This window comes from Lissotriton helveticus, chromosome 9 (assembly GCF_964261635.1).
Source record: "Lissotriton helveticus chromosome 9, aLisHel1.1, whole genome shotgun sequence".
In the NCBI taxonomy this organism is placed as follows: domain Eukaryota; kingdom Metazoa; phylum Chordata; class Amphibia; order Caudata; family Salamandridae; genus Lissotriton; species Lissotriton helveticus.
In genome coordinates this window covers 251,511,458-251,539,351 of record NC_136070.1, presented here as the reverse complement: position 1 = coordinate 251,539,351, position 27,894 = coordinate 251,511,458, and the positions used below count along the sequence as shown (strand labels likewise).

Genomic DNA, 27,894 nt, shown 5'->3' with positions numbered 1-27,894 from the left:
CTACTTTCACTGTGCTCGAGATTTTGTAACCCCATACTCCGTTACCGGGACGCCCAGCCTTCGGCCATCACCGGCCCCCTACAGCGTCTTTAGCCTTCGGCCATCACCGCCCCCCTACAGCGTCTTTAGCTCGTAACCCGGCGCTGACATGCATTAGGCTCTGTTCCTGTTTCTGCGGCTGCCTCGGCAACCGATAGAAAACCCCCCCGCCCCGCCTCCTCTCCGAGAGTGCGCGCGTTTTTTTCCTCTCCCTGTTCCTAACCCGGCGCTGACGCGCATGAGTTCTGCTTCTGTTTCTGTGGCTGCCACGGCAACCAACAGTTACACACCCCCCGCTCCGCCTCCCACCTGAGAGTGCACGCGGGCTTTCGCTTCCTGTTTGTACGGCTGCCACAGTAACCGACAGTCACACACCCCCGCCCCGCCCCTCCCAGAGCGCGCGCGCAGTGCCCCGCCTCACCACGCCTCCTTGCCTTCGGTTATTTTCCCTAACGCGGCCATCCTATCGCGCTCAGCTCCCGCATTTGTTGCCAGACGCTGTCCTCCGCAAGAAACTGCCCCGACGTCCTGATTCATTCAGGTAAGCCATCCGCACCCCGTGCGATCTTACAAGACTTGGCCTGCCTCCTGCACCGGGCCTTCTAATCATTTCTGCCCTATTTTACCTTCCTTAGACGCCGATCACCCCTGCTGCCTCAAGCACCCAAAATCGCTTTCCAGGTAATGACCGGTCACTTATGGGGAACATGCTTTGTTCCTTTGTTTTATCCTAATTCTAATTAAGCCTCCCTCTTTGTACAGCACTGGACCCTACTCACCAGCCCCTCCATCCGCACGACTTTGCCTTGGGCGGAAATGTAAGTGAATAAAACAGCGGCGCCAGCTTTTTGCGACTCGCGCTACTATTCCGATATACTGCCACCGCCAATATCAGACTAGGCCTGTATTTCAGGCAGTCTGCCAGCTCCGGACAAACCAGTTCTCCGACCTACTTGCCAGTTCCCCTCTCTTCCCCCCCCCTAAGCCGTCTGCGCATACCCACGCACAAGTCCAGTCCTTCCATCCCAGTTACTCTCCCCCGCCAGCCACCAGCGCGCCCCTTAGCCCATAACTAATGACGTGCGGCTACCTTCACCCCACTCTTACTGATTAGCCCTTCTCTTACCCTACATCACTGTTCCCCTGACAACCCAGTCCTGATGACGATCCCGACTGACGGGGATCGAAACGCCGTCGACCACACAGCCTAACTTTATGGCGCACTACTTGTTTTGTACTCCTGAAAATTGACTCATTCTTGTTTTAAGTGATTACAACTTGATCCCTGGAGCCATTACTCTGTATATATTTTCACCAATTGTCACAAACGCGCCTTCCACGCTGTTTCACCCCAGCACTTGCACTACCACCACTATTCACTGTATATATTTATGTATATATCACCTTCACCAAGTGCCACCGGGTTGTCACACCAATTGATTTGTACAGTGCTGTTTAACTGTATAACTTTGCAACAGACCCGCCTTGCTCTTAAAAGTGGTGAATAATACCCGCCTTCTTTCTAAAATTGCAGTGACTCCTTGTTTTCTTTCTTTTGTAATGCATATTGCATACACCTGTTGAAATTGTCTTCCAATTGACACCTGTTGGGAATTGTTCTTATTTACAGCATACACCCATCCCAACTCGGTTTATGGGTTTCCTCCTGTTTATCCTACACATTCTCCTGGATTCCGACGTTGCTGAGGCGCTGTACTAGGGTGCGGTGGCAGACAGTGTCGAAGGCCGCGGAGAGGTCCAGGAGGATGAGGGCCGCTGTTTCTCCGTTGTCGAGCAGGGCTCGGATGTCATCTGTGGCTGCGATCAGGGCGGTCTCGGTGCTGTGGTTGGCCCGGAAGCCAGACTGCGAGAGGTCGAGGGAGCCGTTCGTCTCGAGGAAGGCGGCCAGTTGCTTGTTGACGGTCTTCTCGATGACTTTGGCCGGAAACGGGAGCAGCGAGATGGGGCGGTAATTCTTGAGGTCGGTAGGGTCTGCTGATGGTTTCTTGAGTAGAGCGCTGAGTTCGGCGTGCTTCCAGCTCTCCGGGAAGGTGGCGATGTCGAAGGAGGTGTTGATGATGTCCCGCAGGTGGGGTGCGATGACAGCGTCGGCCTTGTTGAAGACGTGGTGAGGGCAGGGGTCTGTCGGAGATCCGGAGTGGATGGAGTTCATCGTGCGGATGGTGTCTTCGGTGCTGATCGGGGTCCAGGCGCGGAGGGTGGTGGTGGGGGGCGGTGGTTCGGTCGTGGCGTGCGTTGGTTGAGTGCTGAAGCTGTTGTGGATGTCCGCGATCTTGTTGTGGAAGTAGGAGGCGAGGGAGTTGCAGAGGTCTTGCGAGGGGGTGATGTCATTGATTCCGGCGTTGGGGTTGGAGAGCTCTTTCACGATGTTGAAGAGTTCCTTGCTGTTGTGTGCGTTGTTGTCCAGTCGTTCCTTGAATGCGGTTTTCTTGGTGGCGCGGATCAGCTGGTGGTGTTTTCGGGTGGCGAGCTTGAGGGCAATCATGTTGTCCGGTGTTGGGTCTGTGCGCCAGGTTTTCTCGAGTGCTCTGCAGTTCTTCTTGGAGCTCTTGAGTTCGTCGTTAAACCATGGGGCTTTCTTGCTGCCGGGTCTGCTCGGCGGGGTCTTCAGCGGGGCGAGTTCGTCTGTGCAGTCGCTGATCCATTTCGTGAGGTTGGTGGCTGCTTGACTGGGGTTCGTTGTGCTGGTGGGAGGGTTCTTGCTCAAGGCGATGTCCTTGCTGGAAAAGAAGATCGGGTCGAGTGTGTGTCCGGCGTAGTGGGTGGGGGTGGTCACCAGCTGCTTGAGTCCCAGGTTTGCGAGGTTGTCCAGCAGGGTGGTGGTGTTGCGGTCGTTGTTGTTCTCCAGGTGGAAGTTGAGGTCCCCGAGGAGGATGTAGTCGGTTGAGGGGAGGGCGAGCGGGCTGATGAAGTCGGCGATGTCCTCGCTGAATTGTGTGCGTGGTCCCGGGGGTCTGTAGATGAGGGTGCCTCTGAGGGTGGTCTTGGGGTTGACGTGGATCTGGAAGTGCAGGTGTTCGGCGGGTGCGATGGTGTTGTCGGTGTTGGTCGTGATGCGGATGGTGTTCCTGTGGATGATGGCGATGCCTCCTCCTGTCTGGTTGACGCGGTCCCTCCGGATGATCTTGTAGCCGTCCGGGATGGCGATGGCGATGGCGATGTCGGGCGCTGAGGAGGCGTTCATCCAGGTTTCTGTGAGGAAGGCGACGTCTGGGGCTGTGGTGTCGAGCAGGTTCCAGAGCTCGACGGCGTGTCTGTGGACGGAGCGGGTGTTGAGCAGGATGCACTTCAGGTGGGTGCTGCTGGTGCTCGGCTTGGTCGGTGCTGGTGCAGTGCAGGTCCGGGTGCAGGAGAACTTGCAGGACTGGCAGATGAAGGGTCCGTGGGTGCGTCTCGGGGTGGCTCGGTAGCATCCAGGGGTTCGGCCGGCGTTGAGTGCGTTGAGGGTGGCGGCGTCGTATGTCCGGCGGGTGGGCTGGGGTCTGCGAGGGCCAGGGGTCCTGGCACTGGGCGCGGTCCAGGCGCGGACGGGCGTAGACGGGCTTACCTTTGGCGCACCTTCGGCGCTCATTTGGTGCTCCCGCTGCGCGCGTCCGCTGCGCGGTCGCTCTGGGGGCGTCATAAGAAGGGGGACGTGAGGGCGGGTCAGCTGGGCGGCGGGAGCGGCTCGTCCAATGGGCCGGTGGTGGGCGGGGCCTGGGCGAGCAGCGGCGGGAACGGGCGAGCGGCCGGCTCTGCAGTGGCTGGCCGCTCGTGGGACCAGGGGGGCGTCTGCGGCGGCGGGAAATGCGGCTAGGCAGGCTGGCAAGGCTGGCAAGGCAGGCTGGAGCAGGAGGCGGCAGGAGGAGCAAGGGGGTGACCCGGCCTGGTGAGAGGCGCTTTGTTCCTATTCCGCCATTTGGACCAGAGTGTTCCCATGAACAGATATAATCAACTACTCTGGGGTCTTCAAAAGTAATAAGGACACAATCTCCCTGTATTGTTTTCTTGCCATGCCCTACCCAGGGGGCCCTTCGTACCATCAAGATCTTGCTTGACCCGGTGGGCGGAAGTGGGCGATTCATATTGAGCCAATGTTGGGCCTTATTTTTTAGGGACCAAGTAGGTTCTAAATTGTGGTCTGCCAGTTCCGGTACACCGGTCATTACTACTACGAAGGGACTGGCTTTAGGTGGCATATTTACAGGGAATCTGCCGTCAAGCGATTCTCTGTCCCACACCTCTATTGGAAAGCGTGGCTGGTGCTTTTGGGACCGTGTTGTTATGTTCTAAGGTGATGTTTGGGATGATGTTTGGGGTTAGGTTTGATGGTTTCTCTTTTATATTACTTTTTACCACTGTGGATTGAATTGGTTTAGCTGTAGGTCCTGGGGGTACCGTTTTTAGGTTTCGCTGGAGGGCGGAGCTTAGCTCCGCCTCCAGAGAAATCTCTTGATTTTAGTAAGGACTCTGGAATACGCCCCCCTGTCCCATTGGCTAGCTCCATAAATGGAGGCTAGCCATTGGAACAGAGATCTGTCCGTCAAGGCCGGACCAGATTCGGGGGCGTTCCCGAGATTTTTTCCCAGGGCGGAGTTACGTTTTTTCCCGTTCCCTCCCCTTTCACTGATGCGCTGTCCATTCCCGCCCCCTCCATGTGCCTTTCCGCCCCCCCTCGCTGTCCTGTGCACGTTTCCCGCCGTCCGTGTCCTCTCCCGCCCCCTCCCGCCGTCCGTGTCCTCTCCCGCCCCCTCCCGCCGTCCGTGTCCTCTCCCGCCCCCTCCCGCCGTCCGTGTCCACTCCCGCCCCCTCCCGCCCCCTCCCGCCGTCCGTGTACACTCCCGCCCCCTCCCGCCCCCTCCCGCCGTCCGTGTCCTCTCCCCCCCCCCCCCCCCCCGCTGCTGAATCAGAAAAGCCCATTGGTCACTGCTCGATTGTCCTATTGGCTAATCCGACTCTGCCCCATAGAATTCTACAGCGTACAGCCTCATAACCGAGAGTATGCCGCCTGGCCGCAGGGACTGACATATTATGCGGTGCTCCCTCCTCCAGTTACGGCCTCAGTGACTGCCTGCTAAAACCTGGGCCACTAGATGGGAGGGCACCCTCTCCGACTTCGGGAAGCGCGATGCAGTAAATGCACTCCAGGTTCTTTGACCTGTAAGGTTATTGAGCGGCTGCTATGTAGATGATGTATTGAGTCCATTTGTGCCAGTCCTTTGCGAGACACTGTTGCCAGGGCTGGTGTGGTCTCTTCATCCACGTGGGCACTGAAGGTGCGTGGGGGCAGTACCAGTGCAGCAGGGACGCAAGTCCTTTTCCACCTCAGCGCTCATTGGGGGCGGGGCCACCACATGCAGGTTACTTGGCACTGCTTGTCGTGTATGGGTCTACAGCAGCCTTCGTAGCACTGCGGGCCGTGACTTCCTTGCGGGCTCTGTGTGCAAGGCCGCAGTGGGGGTGACATTAATGCTGGCTGCAGCAGGTCTGATCTACACTCACCTCTCCTGCAGGCACATAAGGAGGGAGGTGGCTTCTCTCCTTTCGCAGTGAGGATCGACAACATGGAAGCACCTCAAGCGCGGTGTTGGCTGTGACGCTTCATCCCCTTTTATTGCTCTCAGTGGCTGTAGTGCTAGGAGCAGGTGTGGGGTACCCTTGACACAGGCTACACTTCTCCCCATGAGGAACAGCAGACTGTAATTTGATCCATCACTTCCAAACCAAACCCTGAGAGTTCGGTAAATTATTTCCTTGCGATGTTACCAGGCAGTTTACAAGCTCCCAAAAAAATAACTGTAAACGTGAAGCCGCCCTCGGGTGTCGTCAAACGCCCCCACCCCCCATCCAGACTCTGGTAAAAAGAAAACCTTGCTAACACTAATCACACCTACGCTATTAGGGGCCCCAGGGCCCCTAGAGAGGTCTGGTCTATGCCCCTCCTCCAACCTGAAGCGCTCTATAGCGCCTCGTTCCCTGCTCCTCCTTCTCTGCGCACAGAAATCCCCTGATACCACCGCCCTAAGGGGGCCGCCCTCTTTACCTCTGTCCCTTCCCCGTCTCCCTGTCTTCGCCTCTGAAAGTGCCTTGAACGTGGGCATCGAGGCACTACAGACACATCATGAATAGACTTACATGAGGTGGGCGCCGCCGCTGCGCGGGCCGGGCCCCCGGGTCTGCTCGCCCATCCGTCCCAGGTGAGAACGGCAGGAGGTCCCTCTGGGTCCGGGGCTGGTGGCAGCTGACTGCCAGCATCCGATGCCAGCCCTGGCAGGCGGCACCTGGCTCAGGTGTCCCCGCTGCATTATTCATGCGCACGACTGTCTGTGGTCCCAGGGGGGGGGGGGGCCTTGTGCGGGCAGGGAGGGGCGATGAGCGCCTGCAGAACACACCTTCACAGCAGCAGGACCCGGGGACACCGGGGCACAGATTTATGGGCACTTTGTGATGGGTTTGTGTCACAAAAGTGCAAAGTGTTGCTTTGGTATTTACTGGAAGGTAGCGCTATGTTCTGCTTTACCTCAAGGGGGCGCACCCCGGGTGGTACACAGCCGTTCCCATGCAACTACCCGGGATTTTTCACTCAAATCGCTTTCTACAAGAAAAGGGGAAAACAGGCATTTGCGTAAAAAAATTCACCTACCTCCAGGAAGGGGTGACGTTTTCTCACACCGTTTTTTAAGATTGTATGTGCTCTGTAAAGTGCTACACACATTAAACGTTAGAATAACTTGTTCCTATGTCTTACTATTTTGTACGGGAGCAGGGCCCAATGCAAAGGCTAGTCTAGACATCACGCACAACGGTCAGGGGCGGTGGAAGTACCACAGAAGGGGGGGGGCTGTACATATAGAATCCTTGGTATGTTGGTGTAAACACAGAAACAAAGGACATGGACTCATCAAGTCTCTCTGATGCCTTTGCGATCCCATCTGTGTGTGTGCATGGACAAATATAAGCCAACATTACCAAATCAGGTCAAGCATCACACCTTCCTAAAAGGATCCTAAATAATCCAATCTCGTGCAGCTAGTAACTGCACAGAAAATGATCATTATGCACTAAATCAGTGTGCTGCATGGCCAACTACAGCAGCAGAAATCTGTTCTCATCCGAATCATGACGCACACTGAGCTGGGCATTCAAAACCAGAATTTACCTCTGTGTAATAAATTGCCCAAGGGGTGACCAGCATGCAGCTGGGTGAGCTCTTCTGATGTGACTGGATGGCCACTGTGATATTTGTGCACATCGCCACTGCTTGACCCAGCCGAGGTTTTACACAATTAAAACTTTGTGATGGATGCTTGAGGTCTGGATATTCTGGTATAAAACAGAACTGGCTGCAAAATGTATTTATATCACACTTACCACAGACAAGGCTTTGAAGCACTTTGCGGCATGTAGGATGCTACTCTGGAACTCAAAGCTGGAGGTAAATGGATAGAGGACTAGTAATAGGCGCTTCCTTTTCCTTGTAGGATTAGTTGCTTTAAGTTTGTGTTCTCGGGGGTCTCATGCTTTTAATTTTGTGTTAAAAAAACGGATAGGGTAAGTGAAGTGGATTAGTAATGGGAAGAGGTTTTTGGGAGTGGTGGGCATGCATGATTGCTAGTTGGATGGACTGAGGAATGTGGTGACCTTTTGACAAAGCCAATGATCTGCTTTATGTATAGTGATGTGGTGACTCCTCCCGCCCTCGACAATGCCAACAGGCCTGCTTTTATAGACTGATGTTTGGACATTTGACAAAGCCAGGATGTGTGCCGCATTTAAAAGCATGGATCCCAGTTGCCTGTTTGCTACGAACAAGTTATGATTTCTCACGAGTGAACAGTGACTCAGACTGTTGCCAATTAAATGAGAGGCACCAGCGACTTTTCTTAAATGCATGGACTATTTCACATGCAACAGGAGAGACTAGTTACGATTTGATTTGTCACGAGAGTAAGAGAACAAGTGTCCAAGGCCCAGAGAACACCACAGACCTCAGAGAGAAAGAAAGAGCAAGGGAGAATGAAAAGGGAAGAAAGAAAAAGAGAAAGAAAGCAAAGTAGTAGAAGAAACACCGGCCTCCACTAATCATCTAGCACAGTAAGCAAGTAAGGACACCGTGGGCTTCTATAGACAGGCAATGAAGAACAAACAAGACAAACACCACAGTGTAAATGCTACATGCAATCAAATGGGCACCTAGTACCATACAGAATGTGTTAAATTACAAAATGAAGAGAAACTCTACTATTAAAATTTAATTCTCAGAGTTGTAGATGCCAATTCCACATTTCAAATCCAATGAAGATTCACAGCTAAGATCACAACGATGTCCAGTAATCATAAACCTTTAGACCTAAAAGCATTTTCCACCAAAATCTCCTAAAAATCATCCAACATTATATAATCTCCAGAAAGTTCTAGTCACAACCTATCAAGACTTTTTTGCTCTGCGAGTATGGATCCTACAGAGTACGCCAAAGCATACAATGTACAAAACAAATGGAGACATTGATGCTCAACAGTCATCTGATATGGTCCATTCTGTGCACATGCCAGTACACAATCCCAAATTCCAACATGTGACCTCTTTAAATGGTAAACAACGCAGACACTGCAGCAGTGTTGAAGGACTCTACACAAATTGACCTCCAGTTGCAACTGTGAAACACCACATTTTGGGCGCATTGCCAGCTAAACATTTGCAGCGGTGATTTAAGTGAAATAAAACAAATACTTTTCACATACGTGCACTTTCCGTAACAAATTAGAGCCCAACTTATGTTTCAACAAATATAAACAAATACTATGGAGAATTTTAGAACAGAGCCAAATTAGGTCAAAACAATTGCAGGACCACCACCAGAAGTGCCCATTGTATAGGGTAATTGAGGACCTTCACTGGAAGCAGCTAAAGTCAACCACTTCTTTCATCCCATTAGGTTGTGTACAATCCAAATGGTCCACACAGAACACTACAAAAGGTAAGAATAGGACTGACCCGCCATTCTCTGTTGCACACCGCGCTTCCAACATTACATTATGGAATTACACAGCACAAACGCCTCAGGTCTGTGGTACACAGTCCATAAAACAAGCATTAAAGAACTAAATAACCCACAATCCTTGGTCAGTGCAACATCCCCAAGTCTCACTGGGAAAGACAAAGAACTGATAGATGCAATGTTTGAATTAATCTCAGCCACTAGTAATTGCTCTTTACAATGCAATGGTTTTGCCTTTGTTAAAGTTAGAGCTATTGGCATTGCTCTTGACATTATTTTTATTTTATTTATGTTTTGTTTTAACATAAATACATGGCATTGTCATTTACAATGCCACTAGCTTTATCTCTCGCAAATGACAGACAAAAACACCCACACAATGCCCTTCCACACACACAGCCACACAGAGCCCCCCACACACACAGCCACACACAGCCCCCCACACACACAGCCACACACAGCCCCCAACACACACAGCCACACAAAGCCCCCCCACACACAGCCACACAAAGCCCCCCACACACACAGCCACACACAGCCCCCCACACACACAGCCACACACAGCCCCCCACACACACAGCCACACAAAGCCCCCCCACACACAGCCACACAAAGCCCCCCACACACACAGCCACACAAAGCCCCCCACACACACAGCCACACAAAGCCCCCCACACACACCCACACAGAGCACTCTACACACACTTACACAGCACAAGCAGGCAACAGGGGCACACGGAGGCACAAGCAGGCAACAGGGTCACGAAAACGGAGGCACAAGCAGGCAACAGGGTCACGAAAACGGAGGCACAAGCAGGCGACAGGGGCACGAAAACGGAGGCACAAGCAGGCAACAGGGGCACGAAAAAGGAGGCACAAGCAGGCGACAAGGGCACGAAAACGGAGGCACAAGCAGGCAACAGGGGCACACGGAGGCACAAGCAGGCAACAGGGGCACGAAAACGGAGGCACAAGCAGGCACACGGAGGCACAAGCAGGCAACAGGGGCACACAGAGGCACAAGCAGGCAACAGGGGCACACAGAGGCACAAGCAGGCAACAGGGGCACACAGAGGCACAAGCAAGCAACAGGGGCACACGGAGGCAACTGCAGGCAGGACACTGTGCCTTGGGACTGAGGACGCCGTGAAAATGGGGCATGTTATAGCGCCATAATTCTGTGAGTACTGACCCCCCTCCTTAAGGTGTGGAGCTCTCGGCACTGACCACTCGGCCGCCCGTAGCACAGGACACTGGTGGGCGTCATCACTGTACCAGCCCTCTCTTGGAAACTGGGAGCCCCGGCTCGTGCTGCTCTGCGGGGACAGGGTAGGTGGACAAATTCTGTCCGGGCAGCGGACGAGGGTGCGGCGGGCCTGCTGTTGCCCGGATCCTCCTGCTGAATACTGTGAGGAGCGAGGGAGCTCCGAGTGTGTGTGTGCGGCTGGTTGTGTGTGTGTGCGGCTGGCTGTGTGTGTGTGTGTGTGTGGCTGGCTGTGTGTGTGTGCGCGGCTGGCTGTGTGTGTGTGCGTGGTCGGCTGTGTGTGTGTGCGCGCGGCTGGCTGTGTGTGTGCGCACGGCTGGCTGTGTGTGTGTGCGCGGCTGGCTGTGTGTGTGTGCGGCTGGCTCTGTGTGTGTGCGCGGCTGGCTCTGTGTGTGTGCGCGGCTGGCTCTGTGTGTGTGGGTGGCTGGCTCTGTGTGTGTGTGTGTGTGTGGCTGGCTCTGTGAGTGTGTGTGTGTGTGTGTGTGCGCGGCTGGCTCTGTGTGTGTGTGTGTGACTGTGTGTATGTGTGGGTGCAAATGCAATAGGTCTCACATTTGCGAGAGATTAAGCTATTGCCATTGTATATGACAATGACATTTATTTATCTGTTTCCAAAACCAACACATAAATACAAATGTTGTCATTTACAATGCCAATAGCTCTAACTTTTCCAAAGGCGAAACCATTGCATTGTAAATGCTTGTTTTATTTGGTTGGCCGGTAGAGTTACTTGGGGTCTGTTTGTTTCCCCCAGTCTTTTGTGCCCCTTGATTTGGCTTAACTTTCGCAAGGGTTGTCAATTCAGATAGTTGTTTTTCTATTTGGGACAGTCTTGCTTCTATTGGCGTAAGAAATCATTTGAGTAGGTCCCCAATTTTTGTTAAAAGTTGCTTATTATTATTATCAGCTAAGTCACTTGGTGGTGGATCTGTCAGAAGTTCTAGACTGATCGGACCCTGGTTGTCGTGTGGTGCTTGATGTACGATCACTGTGTGACTATGCTGATCTCTTCTCGTAGGGGTGCCAGATCGTTTCTCCCCTGCCATGCTGCAGACATTTTTGGTTTTATTAATTTTAGGGGTTTTTAATCCTGGTGCTTTTTTTTTCCTTACCGCACCCTCCCTCCTCCCTCTCATCTGTCTTAAATCTTCTGGGGTGGTTTGAATCACTAGGTCTAGGGTCTTTTCTAGATCTAGACTTAGTTGTGAGTCGGAGAGCTGTGAGGCCGATAGATCTACTGTATTTGGTAAGCTATGCCTTTGGCCCAGGGGTTCGCTCCGTTCAGTATTCCTGGGCTGTTCAGGTGTTCTTGCATCAGCTAGGTGACCCATGGAGGATCTTTTAGCGAGGGCCAGATCTTGCGACACTCTACGTTCCATGATAGAGATACTTTGATCTATTAATGAATTCGCCCTAATTAAAAAACTATCTAGAGGGCCTATAAGTTGACCCTCCCCAGCTGCGGTTTTGCTTCTACTTCCTCGTGTTGACATAGTAAAAAGAGTATTAATTATACTAAAAAATACAATAGGAACATAAAATTGGGGTTACAAAGGAGCCTAAGAAGTTACAGGAAGTAGTGCAAAATTACATACGGTTTAGAGGCTGGACCTTGACAATAAGGATTTAGGGGGGGAGCCCGGTCCGGTCTTTAACGGTCTCTAACGGGCTACAGGTGCCCGCCCTTGGCCCCGAGCTTGGTCCCGTGCGCGTCAAGTTTACTCCTATTAATGGATGAGACACAGGAGAAGGTGGAGCGTGTGGGCGGAGCGAGAAGAGAACCCAGGTGCGGCCAATTAGCTGGTCCTCGCTGTCCCGCTAGACGCCCGTGAAAAGATCCTGGCTCTCTGGTCCCAAAATCCGCGTGCAAAGCGGCGATGTCCTTGGACTCTAAAAGCAGGCAGCAGCGTCTGTAGCCTCGAGCGGCACCCGTGGAGCGGGGGCCGCGAGGCGCTGATATGGGCGTGTGGGCGGAGCGAGAAGAGAACCCAGGTGTGACCAATTAGCTGGTACTTGGCCCTCTGGTCCTCGCAGTCCCGCTAGACGCCCATGAAAAGATCCTGGCTCTCTGGTCCCAAAATCCGCGTGCAAAGCGGCGATGTCCTTGGACTCTAAAAGCAGGCAGCAGCGTCTGTAGCCTCGAGCGGCTCCCGTGGAGCGGGGGCCGCGAGGCGCTAATATGGGCGTGTGGGCGGAGCGAGAAGAGAACCCAGGTGCGGCCAATTAGCTGGTACTTGGCCCCCTGGTCCTCGCAGTCCCGCTAGATGCCCGTGAAAAGATCCTGGCTCTCTGGTCCCAAAATCCGCGTGCAAAGCGGCGATGTCCTTGGACTCTAAAAGCAGGCAGCAGCGTCTGTAGCCTCGAGCGGCACCCGTCGAGCGGGGGCCGCGAGGCGCTGATATGGGCGTGTGGGCGGAGCGAGAAGAGAACCCAGGTGCGGCCAATTAGCTGGTACTTGGCCCCCTGGTCCTCGCAGTCCCATTAGACGCCCGTGAAAAGATCTTGGCTCTCTGGTCCCAAAATCCGCGTGCAAAGCGGCGATGTCCTTGGACTCTAAAAGCAGGCAGCAGCGTCTGTAGCCTGACTTCTGTTCATAGTATGGTGATCTTGGAAGGGCCACTGAGTCAGATATGTATATGATTCGGGAATGTTCAAAGGTAGGTCTACTTTAAGACACCTCTCCCCCGTCACACTGGCTTTTTACTATTTTGTTGTTACTTGCCAGCTCAATGGGCTGAAACCCACTATGTTTTTTTCCCTTGCTCCCAGAGCTGCTGCCAAGCTAGGATAATTGGCAAACAACTTTGTAGCATTCTGTTCGGCAGCATGAATCGAGGACTGGAGACAAAGCTTAAAGATTGAGATCCATGGACTACTGGAGATTGTCGAGGGCCTGTGTTGTCTATAGGACTGTAACTCAACATAAGGGATATAAATATATTTGGGGTTAAATATCCACTTCAGCATCTGCTTCGACCTTCGTCTTTCTATTGTTTATATCTATAATTATCATTGTGATATTTGGAGATAAAAAAACTGAGACTCTAAGGATAGGGGTGGAAGTGGACTGTGACATTTAAGGACAGGTTTTTGTTTTAAACAGTATCTGAGTATCAAACTATCATCACCTTTTGAGTGAGCATTAACTACTCCACCACATTTCCCTTTGGAAACTAAAGCCTTAAATAGGAGTGCTTGCTACCTAATGAGCAGTGCAGTAGCACCATAAGCCTTGGCATAGAAGTTGTAACCAACTTTTACTCATCGGACAACTGCTAAATAGCAGTCACTGTCCCTAGACCTTCTGAAAAGATCTGTCCAGCACAAATAAATGTACCCCGCTTAATACATCTTTTGAAGGACAGTACGATGTATGAGAACAGCCCCTGTAATGGGACTTCGGCAAAACAATTAGAAGGGAGTTGGACACTGTTCACGTGGAAGTGATAGGAGGGGATATCCAAACAAAGCCACTGAGTTACTCATCAAGTGAATAGCACTCCTGTTTTGGTGCTAGGTTTAGCACCTGGCACTAATCCTCATGTAAATGTACAGTCGAGCAACTCATAGTTATATCTTTGAAAAAGACCTGATGTTTTATGTGCATTTAGGGAAGTAGAACAGTTAAGCTTTGAATACAAAGAAAGTGGAAGGCCCTAGCAGCTTTTAGAACTGGGATACAGCCACAGAACACTGATCTAGTGTTTTAAGTGCTAGGTGCTACAATAACAAATAACATGGGGCTATATGGACCGTGCTGTTTTGCGGGCACGCTGCCGAATGGACTCTGCACTTTGTAATCCCTCGCTCAAAGGTGGTAATTACGTCTTTCTTTGCATTGGTTCACCAAGTCAAAATGTTTGCTAATGGCTTGTTGAGTCAAAGTCTGTGTTTAGTTAATGTGGTTACTGGGGGTCCAGCAGCTTTTATGCACACGGGACACAGGTCATGGCAGACCATTTAGGAGTGGTGGCTGCTGCCAATCTGACATGGGGAGGCAGCGTGGGGAAAAAAATAATAAATAAATAAATAAATGTACACTTACCTTTCACTGCTGGCCGCCGCCTCGGTTATCTTCTGCACCCATGTCGCCCCTCGTTGCTCCTCTGCTTCCGGCACTGCATTCCCCATGAGCACAGACGACCCACGCAATCTCAACGCTGCTCTCATACTATTACCCAGCATGAGAGAAGCACTGGAATTAGACCGAACAGGCCGGTTTCACGCTCCAGCAGGGACTGGGAGCCTGTGCTCCTGAGCACTGCTGATATCTCCAAGGAATAGCTTAGAGATATCCAAGTGCGCATGTTGGTTTGGCCGTCCTAAGAGGGCCGGCCAAACTGACCTGCACTTTCAGTGCCTACCACTCCTCGTTCCACTGCCGCTGATGCATGCTACATCAGAATTGAACTGGCAAATTCAGAAGAACTTCACCTGCATTTATGAGTTTTAACAAAGTAACAAAGACTGAGCCAGGAATCGCCGCGCACTGGACCCACAAAACAGCTGAATCTAGCAGAGCTACACATGCACTATGAGCACTATGACCCCAGATTGAGCAGTTGGTGAATGTCGAACATGGTTTAAATAAAACCATTTTACATTCCACGTGGAGTTGCTGGGCAAGAGTGAATCTGCAGGCTACACCTAAGCATTTGACTGTTTTTTAACTGGAGGAATGACGATGTGTGTTTTGTGGATAGTGAAAGAAGTACTTAGTGGATAGAAGCAAGAGGTTTGTTTTTTATTATTATTGTGAAATAGGCAGCACAGCATAGACCCACTCCCCTGTAATATGTATCTGGGGAATATGTGAAAGCCCAAATGGAAGAAGGAGAAAGAGATAGAGACTGGTGCATAATAATAAGATTAGCTTCTCCATCATTCTTGATATATGTAAAGTATTGACGCCTTGTAAAAGGAGACATTTACTATATGAAACTAAACTGCTTAGGCAGTACAGCCAAAATTACTAGAATCAATTACAGAAGTACGAAAATATGTGTAGTTCATCTCTCTTGACTGTTTGTGCAAACCTGAGGATAGCGTGGCTTGTACCCATTGCATTGAAGTTTGTATTTTGTGGTAAGCAGATGCTTAACGCTTAACTCATGTCCCCTTTTCTTGCTGCAGCACAGCTGGTGATTTATCAGGTGGGGGTGATTCCCAGCCAGTATTATGGCGTTCTGGGCAATCGGGACATGGATGCCTTCCGCAGCTTGACCATGGTCGCCATTGTTTTAATCATTATCAACTCAACGGTAAGCAACCACATTTCAATCCACCGTTCTTCTTCTTGCTATCTATACAAGCCACCACCCTTCTTGGCATTGTGGGCTGTTCCATCTCGTCCATTGGCTGTGAAGACTGTTTCCCCTCATCTGCAGCTACACATTTGCTACCACGTGAGGAGCTCGTCCACCTCTTCCTTACATGTAAGGAACTGTCCCGCCTTCCTAAAAATTGATGAGATCGGTGTCCGATGTACGACGATGTGAGGATCGGCCTTGACTCATTCTTTACTTTTTAAGAATTGCCCTAACTCATTGCTTACACAACCTGGACCAACCTTAGTTTTACCCTGTGAGGATCTGCTTACATTATCTTCCTTACCATGTAATAGTGCTTCAATTCACTTCTACTTTCGATGGCTGAGTAATTTCTCTGCTTTTCTTAAATTTTTTTGTAACTGCCCCACCTTGCTGCTTACCTAGTGAGACTGCCCCACCATCTCCCACATTAGTTAAGTAATGTACTTCATCCTAGCCTATGAGAAACTATACCACCTCAAGTCTTGCCTATGAGAACATGGTCACATTTATCTACTCAACAAGGAGCTGCCCCATCATACGTTTTGTCATACATTAACCCATGTGCTATTGATTTGCCCCATCATTTACAGCATGTGAGAACCTCTACACTCTTAGTACTTGAACTGCAAGGAACTGCCCTATCTTGTAACAACCCTTTGAGCAATCACCAGACCTCACCCCTGCTCTGAGAAAGTGATCTTTTATATCTTACACCAGCTCAGAACTAATCACACTTCCTTTCTGAGCGTTCAGAATTTGCCCTACTGCCTCCAGGACTATTTTTGTAAATAGGCCACAGGGCAAGTTTGTCACCTGTGACATCCCATGATGGGGGCGGGGGAGTACTTTCAAGAGGAGTAGTGTCATCTGCACCATGGTATTTAGCTTTTCAATATTTCACTTCAGGTCTGTATTTTGTGTAGAGAGGAAAGGGAAGTGGTATGCAAACCTTGTACCTTACCGGTGGTGCTGAAATCCCTTGTGACAGCCCTAACTAGTGTATAACCTAACCCACCAGTTTCATATAGACCTCTGGTGCTATCCTCAACAGGTACTGTCATGCCATTTTATGCCCTCTCTAGCAAGTGCCCTACCTTAACTCTAACCGTGCCGGTGAGCACCCCACATCCCCTTCTGTATCATTTCAGCTTCCATCCCACTCTGTCTCACTTCCTCTCTTTAACCCTGGCATTAACGTCTTAAGTGATTACTTTTACACCAACTGTGAACGGCCTTTGACTCATCTACCCTACCAATCACTGTCCCATCTAATTTTTGTAACCACATGAGGAAGTGCACAACCATCTTACATTCCACTCAATTGCTTCCTGCCTTTCGACCCCGAAACAGAACAGTACATGGATAGTATTCATCTGGGGATTCACTAGTCCTCATGTTTCTCCTCAAAGAAGTTTTTAATTTTGTAGTCTTATCACCTTGTAAATATCTACCTTCGCTTACTATCATTGTTCCTGACTCTCTGCTTACCCTCCTGTCTTTCTCATTACTTTTCCTTTCTATTTTTCTCTCTCTCTGCCCCCCAATTAACTCTTATTTTCCCATGTTCTTCCTATGAGTCTTTCCTTTACTCACACTGTCCTCGTATTACCCTCACTTTGTGCTTAACTGCTCTCCCTGAAGGTTGGTCTCCACTTCCTCTCCCTCGGTTATTGTCACATCCTTTTCTTGTAGTCCCTCAATATTCCTTCCTTCCTTCCTTCCTCTCCTTCGTCCCCATATCTTCTGTACCCTATTTTTCACCTTTGTTTACCCCTGCTTGTCCTCTAGCTTTCCCCTCTTTTCACCAGTTCTTCTACCAGTTCATCCTCTTTCTTGGTCCATGGTTCTTATACTCTGTCATCCGATTTGACCCTTTTGCACTCCTGGATCTCTCCCCACACCCTGGTTCTCTCCCTGCCCGCAAGTTCTCCCCCTTTGATCCCCTCTGTTTCCCCCTAACTTTGTTCCAGTTTCTCTCTCTCAAATCTTTCCTCCTACTTTCTTATTCCCCCTTCTCATCCTGTTTTTCCCTCACTTCTCTCGCTTTTTTCTTACTCTGAAAAGTCTCTACACATCTGCTGTCCAAAATCTGTTTCCCTCCTCTGCTAAGTTCTCTCTCACCCTTTCAGTCGCTTTATCCATTCCATTCCTAACCCCTTTCACTATTTGTCTCTGAACACATACTTGTTTTTTAAACTGGACTATGGCTTTGAGGGACATGTGGGAGAAACCAAAATAGTAGCGTTCACGTGAAACATAAGCATGGTAAAAAGTGAAATTGGTAAGGCAAGTCCCCCAAAAATATGTACCACTTTCAGGGCATACCGGAACCCTTGGACATGTCTTACACTTGAAAAGGTCACCCAATATTGAGTGAAGTGTGTGCAAGGGGATGAGCTATTCTGAAGAACAGAAGTACCAGCCAGTTGCAGGATTCAAGGCAGAACCAACATCTTTCACCAACAACAGCTTTTGCATACAGCTCAAGGTAGGAGCTCCGCAGATTGCTTAGGCGGGACTAAGTCTCCTGTGTTAAGCATCACAGGAGTTTTCATACCACCTCCGATGGTAGTGCTACATGATGGGCTTTTGCATAATTCAAACATCTGGTAACACAAGATCGCAAATTAACAAAAGTGACCACAACTCATTAGTCCTATAGAGGTGATGCCGTAGCTACAGTCACAGTCTGAGATTGCACACTGAGGATGCATTTGTGATATAAGTTATCACAACTTCAAATCGGGAAGTAGGACTGAACTTTGAGAACTACTTGCCTCTCCTGTGTCCTTGATCCTCTAGCTTTGTGTGTGTGGTATTCTTTCTTAGGACGTTACAAGCTATACCTATAGATCCGTACCATGCAAAGGGCAAAGTGGATCGTGCAACATGTAGGAATCCTGCCCACCCCCTGCGTCCGTCCTTGAAGAAATGAAGTGCAGTGGCACCCCACCATCACAGTAATGTTATCTAGGTCTAAATCCTTTGCCTTAGGCTGCTTAAATGGGCAACAAAAAAATACTGATTGTCCGTACACTGCAGATTGATTAACAGCAAATATGAACACTTGCTTGCTTTCCCTCTTATAATGCCTGTTGTTTTCTCTGTCAGTCAATCTTTTCCCCACCTCCCTCTTTTACCTCTCTTTATGCAGGCAGTCAATGATATTATTACTTGTCTCTTCTTCCCACCTTCTCTCATTGGCCCGTACATTCCTCTTTTACTGTACATCTCTTTAGCATTTTCTCCACTCTGTCCTTGTTTTGGTCTTGTTCTCTTCTGTTCTTTCTCCCATTCCTCTCATCTTCTTTTGCTATCTCTTCTTGTGCTTCCCCTGATCTTTCCTTTTCCTTCCTTTAAGCCTGTCCCCTATTTTGTTCTAACCTCTTTTCTTTGCTCTCCCCTCACACGTTCACATTTTCCTACCCTTTGTCAAATTCTCCCTTCCTAATCCCTTTGTCTTATTTTCCGCCCCTGTCTGCTCCCTGTTTCCCTCATTGCCTGTTTCCATAAATTTCTTCTCATTTTTTTAATTTCAGTTGAAAAGCTTTGACGAGTTCATCCGTAACCTGATCTACATAAACTGGAGGAAGAATCTGACTGAGTGTCTTCACCGGTCCTACTTTCTGGGCCAGGTGTACTACACCCTGAATGTGCTGCGGAAGGACATAGATAATCCGTAAGCATTGAGTCAGAGTATGAGCCCCACCTTCCACCTATGCTTTTACCCTTGTACCCATTGCATGTGCCGTGCCTACAACATGTAGCTTGCCATTCAGCATTGGTGAATGCGCTATATGAGAAGCCTTTTTCTGGGTCTGGGGCTAGTAATGACTGGACAGTACCTGTTGTGGATTTTGTTGTTTATGACTAGTGTTCCTGGGCCTTAGGTTTTTGCACTGCAAGTGGGTAACCAAATTAGCCCCTTTGTACACTTTTTCTTTTCAGTAAGTGTTTAACACGGGGGGCTATTGTGGCACTACTGGTTCTAAAGATGTATCAGCACCTCAATGTAGATCCCCCACCTAATCCTCAGAACCTTCTGTGTTTGGGTTTTGGTTGGCAGAGATTCACAGGAAACTGGAGGCACCCGTGGTACTCACTCATCCAACAGTAGCCCAGTAAACTGGACTGTTAAGTTTTAAGATCCAACAATGTGGCCATACATTCCTAGTCACTCTTTGCAATCAGAATATAAACTCCACAGCTTTGTCTTTTGAGCCCCTGCATGGTTTATAAATAAATACATATAATTAGATAAAGAAAATAAACAGCAGGATCTCATGAATTGTAAAGGCTAGAAAGATGACTTAAATATTTCAGAATCAAGGCAACCTGATGTGTCAGTGTGACTCGACCTCAAAAGCTTGAGAAAAGAGGAAAAGGCTGTTTTCCCATCTAGGGCAGATGCAGAAGTCAGGGATGGTGTGTGCTGGGTTGGGGGTGATGCATGCTCCAAACTCCGAATTCTAGAATGCCTGATGCATGTTCCTGACCATCTTGATGGTGTCAATATTATATTTCAATGTTGTTACTCTTCGGTGTCATCTTAGGCAACTCCTTGACTGGTGGGAGTGACCTCAATGCAAGCATCAATCCTGTGCCTTAATTATCAATCAATCAATCATGCCATTTGTATAGCGCACTACTCACCCGGGAGGGTCTCAAGGCGCTTGGGGGGAGGGGTATGCTACTGCTCGAACAGCAAGGTCTTGAGTTGTTTCCTGAAGGCGAGATGGTCCTGGGTCAGCCGAAGGTGGATGGGGAGGGAGTTCCAAGTCTTGGCAGCCAGGTAAGAAAAGGATCTTCCTCCGGCGGTGGCTCTTCGGATGCGTGGTACGGCTGCGAGGGCGAGGCTGGTGGACCGTAGCTGGCGGGTGGGCGTGTAGAAGGTCAGGCGGTCGTTGAGGTACTTGGGGCCCAGGTCATGGAGAGACTTGTGTGCGTGGGTGAGGAGCCGGAACGTGATCCTCTTGTCGACGGGGAGCCAGTGCAGGTTCCTCAGGTGGCTGGAGATGTGGCTGCCTCGGGGGACATCCAGGATGAGTCGGGCGGAGGCGTTCTGGATGCGCTGGAGTCTTTTCTGTAGCTTGGCTGTGGTTCCGGCGTAGAGGGCGTTTCCGTAGTCCAGTCGGCTGGTGACGAGTGCCTGGGTGACAGTCTTCCTGGTCTCGGTCGGGATCCAGCGGAAGATCTTGCGAAGCATACGCAGGGTGTTGAAGCACGATGAGGAGACGGCGTTGACTTGTCTGGTCATCGAGAGGGAGGGGTCCAGGATGAAGCCCAGGTTGCGTGCGTGGTCGGTTGGCTTGGGTGCGGTGCCCAGGGCTGGGGGCCACCAGGAGTCGTCCCAGGCGGAGGGTGAAGATCCCAGGATGAGGACTTCCGTCTTGTCCGAGTTCAGTTTCAGGCAGCTGTCCTTCATCCACTCGGTGACGTCTTTCATCCCTTCGTGTAGGCAGGTTCTGGCGGTGTCGGGGTCTCTGGTGAGGGAGAGGATCAGCTGGGTGTCGTCGGCGTAAGAGATGATGTTGAGGTTGTGCTGGCGTGCGATGGCTGCGAGAGGTTTCATGTAGATGTTGAAGAGGGTGGGGCTGAGTGAAGATCCTTGCGGGACGCCGCAGATGACTTCGGTGGCCTCGGAGCGAAACGGGGGGAGGCGGACTCTTTGTGTTCTTCCGGCGAGGAGCGAGATGATCCACTCCAGTGCCTTCTCTTGGATACCGATGTTGCTGAGGCGCTGGACCAGGGTGCGGTGGCAGACCGTGTCGAACGCAGCGGAGAGGTCCAGGAGGATGAGGGCCACTGTTTCCCCCTTGTCGAGCAGGGTCCGGATGTCGTCGGTGGCTGCGATGAGGGCGGTCTCGGTGCTGTGGTTGGCTCTGAAGCCGGACTGCGAGGGGTCAAGGGATCCGTTCGTCTCGAGGAAGGCGGTCAGCTGTCTGTTGACGATCTTCTCAATGACTTTAGCAGGAAAAGGGAGGAGCGAGATGGGGCGGAAGTTTTTGAGATCGGTGGGGTCGGCTGTAGGTTTCTTCAGGAGGGCGCTGATCTCTGCGTGCTTCCAGCTCTCCGGGAAGGTGGTGGTGTTGAAGGAGGCGTTGATGATGTTCCGGAGTTGGGGTGCGATGGTGGAGTCGGCCTTGTTGAAGACGTGGTGTGGGCAGGGGTCGGTCGGTGATCCGGAGTGGATGGTGTTCATCGTGCGGGCTGTGTCTTCGGTGGTCACCGTGGTCCAGGTGCGAAGGGTGGCGGTGGGGGGCGTTAGTTCGACGGTTGGGTGCGTGGGTGGGGCGCCGAAGCTGTTGTGGATGTCGGCGATCTTGCGGTGGAAGAACGAGGCGAGGGAGTCGCAGAGGTCTTGTGACGGAGTGATGTCGTTGGTGCCGGTGCTGGGGTTGGAGAACTCCTTGACGATAGTGAAGAGCTCTTTGCTGTCGTGGGCGTTGTTGTCCAGTCGTTCCTTCAGGGATTTCTTCTTGGTGGTGCGGATGAGCTGGTGGTGCTTGCGGGTAGCGTGTTTGAGGGCGGTCATGTTGTCGGTGGTCCGGTCGAGGAGCCAGGCTTTCTCGAGGGTGCGGCAGGTCTTCTTGGAGTCCTTGAGGTCGTCGGTGAACCAGGATACCTTCTTGCTTCTGGGTCTGCTGGGAGGGTTCTTTAGTGGCGCGAGGTCATCGGCGCAGGCGGTCAGCCACTGTGTGAAGTTGCGGGCTGCTTCGTTGGGGTCCGTTGTGTTGGCGGTTGGGCTCTGGCTGAGGGAGGTGGTGAGCTGGTCTGCGGTGATCTTGCTCCAATTCCTGTGAGGTACCTGTTGCGGGTGGTGGTGGGTCGTGGATCTTTGAAGCTGAAGTGGACGCAGCTGTGGTCCGTCCAGTGGAGTCCGGTGGCGTGGCTGAAGGTGATATACTTGCTGGAAGAGAAGACGGGATCAAGCGTGTGGCCGGCGTAGTGGGTGGGGGTGTTGACCAGTTGCTTGAGTCCGAGGTTGGCGAGGTTTTCCAGCAGGGCGGTGGTGTTGCGGTCCTTGTTGTTCTCCAGGTGGAAGTTGAGGTCCCCGAGGAGGATGTAGTCGGTGGAGGGGAGGGCGTGCGGGCTGATGAAGTCTGTGATGTCTTCGCTGAATTGTGTGCGTGGTCCCGGGGGTCTGTAGACGAGGGTGCCTCTGAGGGTCGTCTTAGGGTCGGTGTGAATCTGGAAGTGGAGATGTTCGGCTGCGGCGAAGGAGTCGTTGGCGTCGGTCGTGATGCGGATGGTATTCCTGTGGACGATGGCGATGCCACCTCCGGTCTGGTTGATGCGGTCCCTCCTGATGATCTTGTACCCGTCCGGGATGGCGATGGCGATGTCGGGTGCAGAGGAGGCGTTCATCCAGGTTTCCGTGAGGAAGGCGACGTCCGGTGATGTAGCGTCGAGGAGGTTCCAGAGTTCCACGGCGTGTCTGTGGACGGAGCGGGTGTTGATCAGGATGCACTTGAGGTGGTTGCTGCTGGTGTTTGTCTTGGCGGGTGCGGGGCAGGTTCGGAGGCAGGTGAACTTGCAGGTGCAGCAGGTGAAGGGTCCGTGGGTGCGTCTCGGGGTGGCTCGGCAGCAGGCGTGGGTCCGGCCGGCATTGAGTGCGTTGAGAGTGGCGGCGTCGTAGGTCAGTCGGGTCGTCTTGCCTCGGCGGGGAGGGCCAGGTGACCTGGCGCGGGACGGGCGCAGACGGGCTTACCTTTGGCGCACCTTCGGCGCTCAATCGGCGCTCCCGCTGCGCGGTCGCTCTGGGGGCGTCATAAGTAAGAAGCAGGGAGGGAGGAGCAGCTGGGTGGCAGGAGCGGGGCGGCGAATGGAATCACAGGGGGGCGGGGCCGCAGGGAGGCAGCGGCGGGAAATTCCAAGAAGCAGCGGGCAGCGGGAAATTTCCAGGAGCAGCGGGAAATTTCCAGGAGCAGCGGGAAATTCCCAGGAGCAGCGGGCAGCGAGCGAAGGAATCTGCAGGCAGGAGGCGGCGCAGGCAGGAGCGGCAGCAGTGAGTGGGGCGACCAAGCCCTGTGGAGGGCTGAGCGGTCACCTCTAAGTCAGGGCCCTGATACTCTTCACACTGGTAGTACTCTCCCTTTCTTCAGTGCAGAAGGCTTTTCCCATAGTCCTTGGTTTGGTCCTGGTCTTTAGATGAATAGCAACACAAAGATGCCCTTTCGTGGCATACGTCTGTCTGTGTTGGTGCACAGAGTTCCTCCTTCTGTTTCTACAAAGGGGATGTTAGTTGCTGAAAGGAGTCCATGTTTATGGTGCTATACTGCGGATTACTGTGCAGGAACAAGATTGAAAATGGTTTCACATCTCTCTTTGCCATCCATGTTTCAGCAATAGGTTTCAGTGTCTTGACAGCCTGCCCAATACCCAGGCGGCAATCTGTTCCCCACCAGCAGATGCATGAGTAATTCCTGAACAGCCTGATCATCACAAGAATGTAATATGCCCTGCCTGCAACGTATACTCAGGCTGCTGGGTACCATTCCTGAGAACTATACCATGCTAGTTATAATCTGTGTGTTCCAATCTGTATACAGTGCTCATCACCTGCATGCTCCCTGCCTGTAAAAAATACCCTACGTCTAACCTTGTTGTGAATTTCCCTAGCCTATGCATGTAACGTGTCAGCAAGCTGTAGCCTGTTCTTCAATCATTTATACATATGTCCAACATGACGCACAATGGCTGATTCTTATTAGTCTATACGCATTCGCTGTCTGCCGTGTGCATGACGTGCTCCATTCCACCTTGTAGTGACCCTTGCCTCTGCCACGTCCGTCTGAGCTGCTCTTCCACTTTATCTTAATTGCTCCCAAATAGCCTTTAAATGATGTCTTATATGGTTTTGATTACTAGCTAAAAATCTGCCTGTGCATAACCATGTATCAGCTTGCTGCTTGCAAGTCTGCTAAGGCAGTGTTTTATTTGTCTGCTTCCTCATCTGAGGAGACATTGCAACAGTTCATCAACTCCTACTTAAGATCGTCCTGTAGAGCTGGAAATCCATTCCTCTGTTGATCTTTGCAACAACTAATAGTCCTTTTCTTTTATCTGTTGTCTTTTTTTGATTGTTAGTGTCTGAAGATTTGTTGTTTTCTATTACCGAAATTGTGTCTTCAGGTATAGCTTTAAGCACGTTAGTGGATGAAGAACCTCTTTTGACAGTGACCTTGTTTTTGTGTTGCTAGGTACCTGACACTGGCTCTTGCTCTGTGTTGGGGAAGCTTGGTTTTGGTTCTTTATCTGTGTTGTTTATGCTATGTACCTTACGTTGGGCCTTCCATTTTCTTGCTAGTGCCTATTCAATTACTTTGGTTCTTTGTCATTCCACACACCTGCCTTTGCTTCTTCTATTTTGTTGTTGTCTTTCTGGCATTGGTTCCCAGTCTCCACTGTACAATCCAGGTAAAACGGATAGTTATTTGTTGTCTCTATGTTGGCACAGGTTAGCTGTTTTTATTGGTCTTTCTTTCTGTTGTTAATACTTCATACCGATGTTTTTTTTTCTACTGGTGATTAATGGCATGTGATGTTATTTTTTCCGTCTGTTGTCTCTGTGTGCTATGTGTTGGTCATCATCTGTTCTTGGTGCTGCTTGTCAGCCTTTATTGTGTCATTTATGTTGTTTCTGCTGGATATCTGGTATTATTTTCATCTATTCTGCATTCGATCCTTTCTGCCTTCAAGTACTTAACCATTGTGGGAAGATGTGATGGAGCGGTCAAGGCATACTTTAGGAGGGGGTATCACCACTGATAAGCGTGACAGTAAATAACACACAATAAACAAAATACTGGGCCAGTGCTATAACTAGACCAGTGAGTCTTTATCACCAGTTCAGTTGAAAGGACAGGGCAGCTACAGTTATGACCCACAGTGAAAACTAGAACGTGTAAGCACCTTCCTGGATTGAGATAGGACCATAAATGTTTCATAGCATTTATGTGGTAAACATAAGGCTTGTACACTACATTGACCCTGTGGCAAAAGTTTTCCTATGGGTCAACATTAGGTGCCAGTGTATTCTTCAGGGCATACGTAATGAGTTGACTACAGCGTTTATCAACAAGCCTTTCACTGTCAATGCAACAGAGATGCCCGACAAAAAGATACAATGTAATACACATTATGCTATGTCCGGTCCTTTGTTTCAAAGTCTGTGTGTCAGAATGCAGCCCTGAAGTTAAGTGGATATAATATCTGCTGCTGAATTTATCAAAAACGATATCCGAGAAACTCAAAGCCCGATCAAGAGTCCCACCAAAACCAAATATTATTTTATTGTGAATTATTGGATGCTTTTGGAACTTGTAGGATATACTTTGCCTTGATAATGTAACCGTGGAAACAGTGAATTAGAAGAGTTATATCTGCAGCTACACTATACGCATGTACATCTTAAGTCTAGCTAGCTCCCTTTAGGGCTGCTAATCTCTGGTGTTGTGCATTGTATGTTGAAATGTTGTGCACACATTGAGTCCACTGGCGGAAAACCTGAAGCAGATCTAAATAATGGTCAGGTTAGCTGTCGCTTTCAATTATTGATAATGGCTCTCGTGCAAGACTGTATCTCTGTTTTGTCCGGTTCTATTTGTTGGTCAATCTGTGAGCCTTTGTTTTTTTTCTTTCTGGTAAATGGGAATTGTGCAGTTGTTTTGTTCTTTTCTTTTGGCAGTTATGAATCTTCATTTGTTGTGTTCTTTCCAGTGATTGTAAAATTAATTTGGTTGTTTCTCAAATATTTGATCTGGGTGTCCCATGATAATCCTAGATAGCAGTGCAGTGTTCATCATGGCCAGAAAAGCTTTCATATGATCAAAACAGTAGCCTGTTAACATCATTTAAAAAACTTCAGCCCGTAAGCATACAGCACAACATACACCCTTCCCTACATAGGCCAGCATAGCTCAGATTTCTAACATGTATCACATGGTTATGGAGTCTCCTGAGCTGTGCCCACTCAGCTTCTGATAAGTTGGCTGTTTTGACTATTTTTTGATTTCTTAGAGAAAATCCATCACCTCTAGGATTTCTTGATCTGATGAGACTAGAACATATCTAAATCCTAAAATGCCTTTTTTATTACAAGATAACATTAGTAGCCACCCCTTTCAAGATTGCAAGCCACGATCACCTCAGTGCATCAGGCAGGGTAGCCAGTAGTAGTGTTAAAAATACTTTGTCAGTTTGACATGTCTTTACATAGGTAATCCATAATAGCTATTGCTTGAACGCCCCTCGTACCAAGGTATACAATTAGTAAGCTTTAAATATTTTTCTGGAAATACAACCTTTCCTAGAACATCAGCGTATGAGTTCTGAAAATATACACATTTTCATCTTGAATACACAATTTTCAATTTTGCTACTCCTATATTGATTCAGCCAAGCAAAATTTAGTAGGTGGGGCTGGACACATGAGAGCTACCAGTAGCTTGCAGGCTACTCATTGCAGATTCCTGGTTTATATCTTGACCACAAGACTAAGGATTGCAATAGATGCAAAAGATACAAAAGATGTTGAACATATTGTACAATTACCCACAAGTGTAGAGGGAAGGCTTTTAAGATTGCTCCAAAACGCTAATTCAGCCGATACTCATATTTCTGAAAAGGAATATGAATTTGCCTCAAAGACCTCAAGAAACCACAAGGTCCACTCACACTTTTAGTGTTCTTCAAACTCAACGTGGTTGGAAAAAGTCTCACCTTCTGAGGGACCTCTTATCATCTGCTGGAGATGCTGATCTGGCTTATGAGGTAGTCGTGCTGACTGAAATAATAATCAAAGTTGGCTCACAAGCTGTGCTTTAAACTGGTCACTCCTAAAAACAAGATTGGTGTAGTTTAAAGCAGGGTCTTCATACAAGAGTCCGAAGCCACTCCATTAGGAGGCACGCTATTTGTTTTAGGTTAGGCCATTCAAGTAACAGCAACAGCTGGTTGGTCCTGTCAGGGATCCATTCTCCCTTCAGTTACTTATTTCATAGCTTTCACACCACACCTTCCACCAAAATTCCATTACATCATTCAGTCTGAAAATTCCAGACATCAGATCATCTCTAACTTACAGCGAATGGGGCCACACAGGGCAGTGCAAAGGTATCTGAGTAGCCAATGCTAAAACACACATTGTTGACCTCTCTACTGTCGATGAGACATGGATCAGGGTCTCAATCAACGAAGGCTCCACCATCAACGGCACCGTATTTAACAAAGAAAATTAATGTTTGCTCATCGTCTATGCCGACTCCTGGGCCTCTGC

General features: G+C 50.1%; 1 protein-coding gene across 3 annotated transcripts in view; it reads left to right on the top strand.

Annotated features, from left to right (window-relative positions):
* The window catches only part of ABCD4 (ATP binding cassette subfamily D member 4), a 216,581-nt gene that overhangs the window by 36,332 nt on the left and 152,355 nt on the right, over positions 1–27,894 (top strand). For 2 of the 3 annotated variants that reach the window (XM_078659878.1, XM_078659877.1), the window contains exons 3-4: positions 15,436–15,563; positions 19,154–19,293. In XM_078659878.1, the coding sequence (XP_078516004.1) occupies positions 15,436–15,563; positions 19,154–19,293 (268 nt within the window). The remainder of the gene's footprint in view (positions 1–15,435; positions 15,564–19,153; positions 19,294–27,894) is intronic. The other variant, XM_078659879.1, reaches the window with a different exon arrangement.